Genomic DNA, 10,517 nt, shown 5'->3' on the forward strand with positions numbered 1-10,517 from the left:
GTCAGAGTTCAGCCTGGGGCGTGGCCTGACTTCTCCTGGCTTCTTGGAGCCTCTGTCCAAGTGGGACAGCGGTCAGGGGCTTGAGCTGCAACTGGGAAGGGCTGGACTGACCGCTGCATGTGCCTCCCCGGATCCAGGTGTGCCCTGCCTGGGGAAATCCTGTGGCCGGAAGAGAAAGTGAGCTTCCCAGGACCCCTGACTCGCGACCTCATCAACTTTGGTGCTACTGCTTGGTGGAGAATGTAAACCCTTTGTCACCCCACCCCATGGCCCCCCAGTCCCCACCCCAGGAGGGAACGGGCAGGCCCGGCGGCCGTGGAAATCCACAGGACAAGGAAACAAGAGAGCGGAGGCCCAGGGCCCCGACCAGAAGGCCCCCTACTTCAGAGGCGCGGGGTGGGCCTGGCCCTCTGCCCCCTCCCTGTCCCACCCAGGCGCTCCCCCACACACACACAGCCTCCATCTCCAGGGGAATTGGTGCTACATGCCGGTGCTCCCATCCTCCCGGGGGAAGGAGGAGGGAAAGGCAGCCCCTCGGGGACCCCCCTCCCTGGGGCTCCCTTGAAGATGGTGCAGACACTCTGGGCAGTCTGCCTCCCCCTGCCCACGAGGACCCATCCCTGTCTGGCTGCGGTCCAGTTGGTACCCAAGCACCTTAAGCCTCAAAGCTGGATTCGGTCACATCATCCCTCCTCTCCTCGGTCCACCTCGTCCCCTCTCCCCCACCAATTGCTGTTCCCCACATCTGGGGCACCTTCAGGTTGGAAGACCACCCCCCACTGGGAATAGCCCTTCCCTTTGCTCTTGTGGAGTCCGTCCGCCCATCCACCCATCTGCCCATCCGTCCATCTGTCCGTCCACCGTCCTTGTCCCCATTTGACTGCCCAGCACCACTAGCTGGCTGGGCACACCCGCCATCAAACCCCCCACCCCGCCACCTCCCTCACGCTCACCCAGGGTGTGCAGGGCTGTGGACGGGGGCAGGTGTCTCTCCCCGCCCGGGGTCTCCCCACACGCAGTACTGTATCCCTGTCCCTCCCTCGAGCCACTGTCCTTCAGAGTGGTTCCACCCCTGCCCCGCCCATCTCTTTGTGTCTCGCTGTGATAGATCAATAAATATTTTATTTTTTGTCCTGGACATTTGGGGAATTATTTTTGATTGTTGATGTTCTCTTGTGGGTTTATTGTTGTGCTTAATTGAAAGAAAAATATTTTTTCTGATCCGGGGAGCTATATCTCCAGTAGAAAATTCATTTTAATCACTTTGGTATAACTTGGGATAAAACATACCTTTTTTAAAAAATAAGGAAATTAACTGCTTCTGAAAAGACTAATAAATGAAAACCTTTTGAGGAAACTGTGCCTTGGCCTTCTTTGTCCTCTTCCATCTGCGGTGGCTCGTCCACCACACATGGCGTCTTTGGGAGACTGCTAAACAAAGGCACCTGCTGCTGGCTTCCGGGGCATCGATGCTTCTCCAAATCCGACTTGTCCCTTAACAATGACATCCCCCTCATAGAGGAGGCAGGGCTGGCGGGTCTCCTCCATGGCGGTGGACTCTACCTGCCACTGCGCTTGCCCCATAGGCCCAAGTCCTTGAGCACAGGCCTCCAAACACCAAGGGTGCGGTCAGAGGGGTGGAGGGAACGAAGCTGACCCTTCTGTCCAGATGGAGCCCTCAGCCTTGGTGAACCGCTGCGTAGAGAGGGGAGGAATGTTTGACCTAAGAAAATTCAGAAGATAATCAAGGGACACCTGTTTGCCTCTGAAACAGTCCCTTCTAAAAAAGACCCACCCTCACACACAGCCTGTGTAAGTCATCGCTTTGCTCCTTTGTAAAGTGTACGAAATGACCCTGTGCAGGCGGCACCAGCGGACTCAGCACCCCGTTTCCATGCACCCATTCCCGGAGCCCATCCTCCCCGCCTTGGAGCCAGAAATCCGCAGGGCCTGGGAACGTGCCCCTCTGTGGACCATGCTCTGGGTAGCAGATGCCAGAATTCCTTTCCCAAACTACTGAGCCTACTTCTAGGGCCCGCATGGCCTCACGCCTGCCTCCATCCTCCTGAGAGTGACCCCATTGCCAGTGTACACCTCTGAGCCAGAAGGGCAGCCCAGGAGCTATTTGTTGGGAGTGTGGGTGGGGCTTACCACGCAGACTGGAGTATCTGTGCATTTGCTTGCAAGCACCATGGCGATGCTGGAAGGAGTTGGGATGGAGAAAGAAAGCCAGTGGGCGTGATGCTCAGGGAGACCTTCCCAGAGGATAGGGAAGGGCAAAGGGGGATCCACCCACCCACCCATCCATCCATCCATCCACTTTTTTTTTTTCATCAAGACAGACCCTCGCTCTGTCACCCAGGCTAGAGTGCAGTGGCGTCATCCTAGCTCACTGCAACCTCAAACTCCTAGGCTCAAGCGATCCTCCTGCCCCAGCCTCCTGAGTACCTGGGACTACAGCTGCACTCCACCATGCCCGGCCTTAATTCATTCTTTTCTTCACTCAACAAAATTATCCTTTGCTGGTTCCACCTCAGCTCTCTGGCCTCCAAAAGCAGAATGCAAGCTCAAGCATTCAGCCCTGGGCATTCCCTGCCTTGATTTCTCATAGCTCCTGGCTTTCAATACCACCCATGCATTGGCAACTCCTAAGTTGACATCTCCAGCATGGAACGTTGTCCTGAGCCCAGGACTCGCACATCCAAGGCCAATTCTAACATCTCCACCTGGACGTGCCACAGACATGGCCTAGGGAGCAGGGATCCCCCACCACCAGCCTCGCCACCTCTCCCATCTCGGCAAAGGGCAGCCCGCACTTCCAGCGGCTCAGGCCGAAACTCTGGTGCCATCTCTGCCTCTGCTCGTCTCTCTGCAGATCCTGCAGCAGGTCCTCCAGCACGACCTTCAGAACACATCCAAAGTCTGGCCACTTCTCACCCCCTCGGGGCTGCGCCTGGTACCCCCTCGTCTCTTCCTGGAATGACTGGAACAGCTCCCTGGCTGGGCTCCCCGGCTCTGCCTTCTCTCCACCCAGCGGCCAAAGCAATCCTTTCAAGACACAAGTCAGCCCAGGTCATCATCTGCTCAAAATCCTGCAGTGGCCCCTCGTGTCCCTCAGAGCCAAAGCCAGAAGCCCTTCAGTGGCCAAGGAGCCCCTACCCGCGTGGCACCAGCAGCTCCGACCTCACATCCTGCTACTCAGCCCTCTGGCCCTCGGCCATCCCGTGTGGTCCCCTGGCCCTCTTGTCCTTGAGCACAGCAAGTTGCCCCACTGCTGGCCTTCCCATCTGCTGTCTCTCCTGCCTGGAACGCTCTTCTCTCAGCCACCAGTGCTCCTGCCTCCCTCACCTGCTTCAGGTTTTGACTCAAGCGCCACCTTCTCAGAGGGTCCTTTCCTGACCCCTTTCTATACCTGCAAACTGTGCCTTCCTCCCCTGCCCCAGCCCTCCCTCACTTGTCCCTGCCTTCTTTTTCTCCAGAGCACCTCTCACCATGTAGCAAAGCAGATTTTCCTTCTTTGTTTACTGACTCCCTGCACCAGACTGTAAACTCCCTAAAAATGGGCACTGTTTTAAGAACAAAACAGAAGAAAAATGTTGCCTTCCTTAATTGTATACTGCAGTAGAAAGATGCTAAGGGAATGTGCGGGGCTGATAATGATCCCAGAGAGAGCCAGGTCCTAATCCCTGGAAGCTGTTAAGGTCCCTGTATTTGTTTCCTAGGGCTGCCAAAACAGCGTACCAGGGAGAGGAGAGCTCAAACCACATAGATTTATTTTCTCACTATTCCAGAGGCTACCAGTCTGAGATCAAGGTGTTGGCACGTTTGTTCATTTCGACACCTGTCTCCTTAGCTTGTAGATAGCTGTCTTCTCCCTGTTTCTATTTTTTTTTAATTTTACGGAACGCTTCACAAATTTGCGTGTCATCCTTGCGCAGGGGCCATGCTAATCTTCTCTGTGTCGTTCCAATTTTACTGTATGTGCTGCACTGTCCCTGTGTCTTCCTAGGGTCTTCCCTCTGGGCATGGCTGTGTCACATTGGATTGGGGCCCAGCCTAATGACTTCATTTTGATTTAGTCACCTCGTTAAAGACCCTAACTCCAAATACAGTCACATTCTGAGATAACTGGGGTAAGTACTTCAATATCTGGATTTGGAGGAGACATAATTCAGCCCATAGGAGTTACATTATATGGAAAAAGGATCTTTGCAGATGTGATTAAGTTAAGGACCTTGAGAAAGGTAGGCCATAGATGCCATCACAAGTATCCTTATAAGAAGCTGGAACAGTTGTATGCCAACAAATTGGCAAACCTAGATAAAATAGATAAAATCATAGAAACATACAACCTACCAAGACTGAATCACAAAAGAAATAGAAAATCTGAACAGACTAATAATGAGTAAGGAGATTGAATCAGTAATAAAATGTCTCCCAACAAAGACAAGCCCAGGACCAGATGGCTTCACTGGAGAAGTCTACCAAACATTTAAAGAATTAACAACAATCCTCCTGAAACTCTTCCAAAAAAAATTGAAGAGGAGGGAACACTTCCAATATCATTCTAAGAAGCCAGCATTACCCTAAAACCAAAACCAGACAAAGATACCAGAAAACTCCAGACCAATATCCCCTATGAACATTAATGCAAAAATCCTCAACAAGATACTAGCAAATCAAATTCAATAGCATATTAAAAGGATTATACACCATAACCAAGTGGAATTTATTCCTGAAATGTAAGGACCTTTCAACATATGAAAATAGATTAATGTAATAAAACATATTAAGAGAATGAAAGATGAAAACCACATGATCATCTTAATAGGTGCAGAAAAAGCAATCTTTGACAAAATCCGACACCTTTTCATGATAAAAACACTCAACTAATTAGGAATAGAAGCAAATTCCCTCAACCTAAGGAAGGCTATGTATGAAAAGCCCACAGCTAACGTCACATTCAGTGGGAAAAACTGGAAGCTTTTCCTCTAAGATCAGGAATGAGACAAGGATGCCCACTCTTACCACTTCTATTCAGCATAGTACTAGAAGTCCTACTCAGAACAATTATGCAAAAACAATTTGACATCCAAATTGAACGAAGTAAAGAAAGAAGTAAAATTATCTCTGTTCAAAGATGATAGGATCTTATATGTCAAAGACCCTAAAGATTCAACACACCCACACAAATTAGTTGTGTTTCTATACACTTACAATGAACAATCTGAAAAACAAAGTAAGGAAAAAATTCCATTTACAATAGCAGCAAAAAGAATAAAATACCAGTAATAAACCTGACCGAGGATGTGAAAGATTTGTACACTGAAAACTACAAAACATTGCTGAAAGAAATTAAAGAAGACACAAATACATGGAAAGACATCTCGTGTTCATAGATTGGAAGGCTTAATATTGCTATGATGTCCATTCTACCCAAAATGATCTGAGATTAAGCATAATCCCTGTCAAAATCCCAATGGCATTTATTCCAGAAATAGAAATGTTCATCTTAAAATTAATATGAAATCTCAAAGGGACCACAAATAGCCAAAACAATTTTGAAAAAAAGAGGCCGAGTGCAGTGGCTCGCCCCTGTAATCCTAGCAGTCTGGGAGGCCGAGGTGGGAGGATCACTTGAGGCCAGGAGTTCAAGACCAGCCTGAGCAAGAGCGAGACCCTGTCTGTATTAAAAATAGAAAAAATTAGCCAGACGTGGTGGCACGTGCCTGTGGTCCCAGTTACTTGGGAGGCTGAGGCAGGAGGATCACTTGAGCCCAGGAGTTTGAGGTTGTTGTGAGCTAGGCTAACACCTCAGCACTCTAGCCCAGGCAACAGAGCGAGACTCTTTTTCAAAAAAAAAAAAAAAAAAAAAGAACCAAGTTGTAGGACTCACACTTCCTGATTTCAAAACATATTACGAAGTTACAGTAATCAAAACAGTGTGATACTGGCTTAAAGACAGAAATAAACCTTTGTGTGTATGGTTAAATGATCTTTGACAAGGGTGCTAAGACCACTTGATGGGGAAAGGGCAGTCTCTTCAACAAATGGTGTTAGGAAAACTGTATATCCACATGCAAAAGAATAAAGTTGGACTCTTACCTTTCACCATGTACAAAAATTAACTCAGATTAAAGACCTAAACATAAAACCCCAAACTATAAATCTCCTAAAAGAAAACATAGGAAAGCATCATGACATTAGACTTGGTAATGATTTCTTGGACATGACCCCAAAAGCCCAGGCAACAAAAGAAAAAACAAGCTGGGCACAGTGCCTCATGCCTATAATCCTAGTACTTTGAGAGGCCAAGGAGGCAGGATCACTTAAGGCCAGGAGTTTGAGATCAGCCTGGCCAACATAGAAAGACCCCATCTCTACAACAAATAAAAAAATTAGCCAGGTATACTGGCGCATGCCTGTAGTTCCAGCTACTCAGCAGGCTGAGGCAGGAGAATCATTTGAGCCTGGGAGTTGGAGGTTGCAGTGAGCTACGATGACGCCAGTGCACTCTAGCCTGGGCAACAGAGCAGAACACTGTCTCACAGACACACACACAAAAAAGACAAAAAGAGAATAAACAAATGGGAGTACATCAAACTTTAAAACTTTTGTACATGAAAAAACACCATCAACAGAGTAAAAGGCAACCTACAGAATGGGAGAAAATATTTGCAAATGATATAGCCGATGGAGGTTAATATCCAGAATATATAAAGAACTTCCATGACTCAACACCAAAATATCAAATGAACTGATTCAAAAATGGGCAACTGATGTGAGTAGACATTTCTCCAAAGATGACATACAAATGGTCAACAAGCATATGAAAAGATGCTCAACGTCACTAATTGTCAGAGAAATATGAATCAAAACCACAATGAGATACCACCTCACACCCATTAGGATGGCTATCATAAAAAAAAAAAATCAGACAGAAAATATAATGGCAAGCATTGGCAAAGATGTAGAGAAGTTGGAACCCTTGTGCACTGGTGGTGGGAATGTAAAATGGCACAAGTGCTAATTAAAAACAGAACTACTGTATGATCCTACGATCCAGCAATCTTACTTCTTGGTATATAGTCAAAAGAATTGAAAACAGAGTCTTAAAGAGATATTTGCACGCGTCCACAGCAGCAGTAGTATTCACAATAGCCGAGAGGTGGAAGCAACTCGAATGTTCACAGGTGGATGAATGGATAAACAATATGTGGTACACACACACACACACACACACACACACACACACACACGCAATGGAATATTATTCAGCCCTAACAAGGAAGGAAGTACTGTCACATGCTACAACACGGATGAACCTTGAGGACATTATGCTTTGTGAAATAAGCCAACTGCAAAAAAAGATAAACACTGTATGATTCCACATATATGAGGTTTCTAACGTCATCAAATTCATAGAAACAGAAAGTAGAATGGTGGTTACCAGAGTCTCGGGGAAGCGGGGGATTGTGGAGTTCCTTAAAGGGTACAGTTCCAAATTTACAAGCTGAAAAAGTTCCAGAGATCTGTTTCACAACAATGTGAATATACTTAATACTACTGAAATGTATACTTAAAAATAGTTAATACAGTAAATTGTGTATTATGTATTTTTTACAAGAAGAAGGAGGAGGAGGAAGAGGAGAAGGGGGGAAAGGCAAGAAAAATTCTTCCCTACGTGGCCCCACTGATACCTTAGCTGTGACCCAGTTAAACTGATTTCAGACTTGTGGCCTCCAGAACTGTGAGAAAATAAATGTCTGTTAAGTTACTGCGTTTTTGGTAATTTGTCATAGCAGCCACAGGAAACGAACACAGGACAGCGAATAAAAATGACTAACTCCAATGCCAGGTAAATTGGTGCTCAGCGCTCTGAAGTTAAAAAGCCAGGGGAGGAGACAGCGACCTAGAATATTAAGTTGCTTGGGATGGTCAAGGGACCTGACTTCAGGTCAAAGGCCCTGCGGTGACCACATGCTTGAGGAGTTAGAACAGCAGAGGGCTGCTCTTTTGTGGTTTTAGCAAAAGTGAGGAAGGAGAGAAGAAATAAGGGCAAAGAAGCAGCCAGGGGCTGGATCCCATAAGGGCCAAAGTAAGAAGATGGGAGTTAGAAAGCCGAGGAATGTCACACTTTAACCCACGTGCTCAGAGGCTCGGCAGGTTGATGGCGGTGGGGGTGGGGGGACTGACTTAGGAGGCTGTTGCTCCAAACGCCCAGCTAGATGAGGCAGGGAGGAAGGAGAGGGCAGGAGAGGGATCAGTTCTGCCTGCAAGTCTGGCCTGAATTACTGGATGATGGGGGTGTCATTTACTGCGATGAGAAACCCAGGGAAGAGCTGACCCAAGCACAAATTAAGAGCTCTGACCTGAATGTGCTGAGCGTGAGGTGCCTGTTTGCCAACCAAGTGAAGATGCCAAACAGACATTTGGGTCTTTGTGTCTGCAGTTCAAAGAGAGGTCAGAAGAGTCACCGCGCCACATGTCACCCAGAGTGGGCAAGGAGGGGGCAGACTGGGTCTGACAGCAGGGATCCCGTGATGCCAGCTCTCTTTGAGTCCCTGGGGTAGGACAGCCCCAGCTCTGGCCCCTGCCCTCAGCCACAGTCTTGGGCTCATCCTGTGGCAGCGTCCCCAAGGAGCCTCTTGCTGTGTCACCAGCTCGTGTTCACCCCAGCACCAATTTGGCAAGTTTGGACCAATCCTAATCGCTGACCTGGAGTAAGTGCGCTGTTTCCGTGGGGCTCTCAACCCTTCGTCTAGAAAACTTTTATCATGAACCTCAGCAGTAAAATATCTTTGAGCAAACATCAAACACACATTTGCCACTCGGATGGCAAATGGGCACCTCACACTCAATACATCCAAGCCAGAGCTCTTAATTTGCACCCAAATTAAGATTTGTGTCCAAAAACACACATGTACACAGCCACTGATAAATTTTTTTCACTTTTTTCTTTTTATTTCTTTCTCCCACATTCAGAGATCATGAAGAATCATTTATAAATTATATATTTGGCTAAACAAATAATAAAATACATTCATCACAAACATATGCAAAAGCAGAGTTTAAGAAGGAGGTGTTAAAGATGAAATAAACAATATTCGAATGATTTTATTTATTAAAAGTACAAAAATCCTTTTTGCTTTCAGTAAGAAAAAGACAATATCTTGTCTGAGCAACGTGACTGAATATGTCAGATGTGATGTTTCACCTGGAGCTGGGGCTGACAAGGAGCTCCCACCACGGGTGGAAGCGCCGGCTCCGTCTTTTCGCTCATCTTGCAGTATTAGCATCACCTTTGATCTGCGTTTTCTTCGTAGGAATTTTTTTCAGCCATGAGTCCATTCTGTGACGGTTCCTTTTGTTAAAACTGGATAACCTCACTCAGCTAACCTGGTGCAGGCGCCCAGAGCCCCAGGCCACTCTGTGGCCTTCTCCACCCTGCACCGAGGCATAGCACCAACACTGCCTTGCCCTCTGCACCCACGTGGGTTTGGCTAACGGGGGCAGTGGGAGAACAGGAAGGGCAGGAGAGTAAGATGGGAATAGTTGTCCCAGTGCCTCTTCCCCCTGGGACCCCAAAAGTTGGCTGCACCCCTCTTGTACAGCTCCTGTAAGGCAGGCCTCTCCTAACCCCTTCACCCCGGGCTGGTAACTGCACTGGTACTAGCTTCTTTCTTGTTAGAAATACAAATTCTAATATTTTCTTCCCTCCCCACGGGTGAGTGCCCCCCACTTTGCAGGCCACTGGCCCAGAGCCGCGGCTAGAGCTGTCTACACAAACGCGATGGCTGCAGTCTGGGCTGGCACTGCCTCTTGTTCTTTGGGTGAACTTGGCGTGTGGCTCAACTCGGCTCACAGTTTCCTGGGCAGTGAGATGAAGTGGGAGTGCGGGTCTAGGGGAGATAAGGTTGCTCCCTGCGCAGGTCCAACATTCTAGAATCCTCCACTTCTAGGCAGGAATTATCCCTTCCAGTGCTGGAGCAGACGGCCCTGCTCTCTTTGGACCCTGGCCCATCGGGCGCCGCCTGGCAGACGTTCGCTCTCCTCCCACGTCCTGCTCATTCGCGCCCTGCCCCTGCGAGGGCCTGAGACGTGGGTCATCGCCTTGGCAGCCCTGGCCTGGCCTCCCTGCAGGCCTCGGGGAGAGCGACGAGACCCAGCCGGCGCCCCTCCCCAAGGCGACCACCAGCGTCCGGAGGCTCCGCAGGGCCCCCTCCAGTCCGGGTTCTTGGAACCAGCTGGCTTGGGTCCGAGGGACTCGCGCGGGTAAACAGAGGCCCCTTCTCTGGACGTCTGCACGCCCCTGGGCTGCCCCAGCGGAGCGCGCAGCCAACCAGGCTGCCCAGCCCCGCCGAGCGTCTTAGCTCGGGGAAAGATGAATGAGAGGGGCAGAGGAGGGGAGGGGAGGCACGGGGAGGAGAGGGGCGGGGCCGCGCAGGGCAGTTCCCGCCGCCCGCTGCCCGCGCCCCGCCCCCTGCCGCAGCTCGCAAGCCCCGCCCCGGCCCGCC

General features: G+C 49.2%; 1 protein-coding gene across 1 annotated transcript in view; it reads left to right on the forward strand.

Annotated features, from left to right (window-relative positions):
- ELN (elastin) overlaps positions 1-516 on the forward strand; it is a 31,370-nt gene extending 30,854 nt beyond the window's left edge. Inside the window, exon 35 of the mRNA XM_012640239.1 lies at positions 138-516. Within this exon, the coding sequence (XP_012495693.1) occupies positions 138-181 (44 nt within the window). The 3' untranslated portion in view covers positions 182-516. The remainder of the gene's footprint in view (positions 1-137) is intronic.
- The last annotated feature ends 10,001 nt before the right edge of the window (positions 517-10,517 follow it).

This window comes from Propithecus coquereli, unplaced genomic scaffold (assembly GCF_000956105.1).
Source record: "Propithecus coquereli isolate 6110/MARCELLA unplaced genomic scaffold, Pcoq_1.0 Scaffold150, whole genome shotgun sequence".
Classification (NCBI taxonomy): Eukaryota; Metazoa; Chordata; class Mammalia; order Primates; family Indriidae; genus Propithecus; species Propithecus coquereli.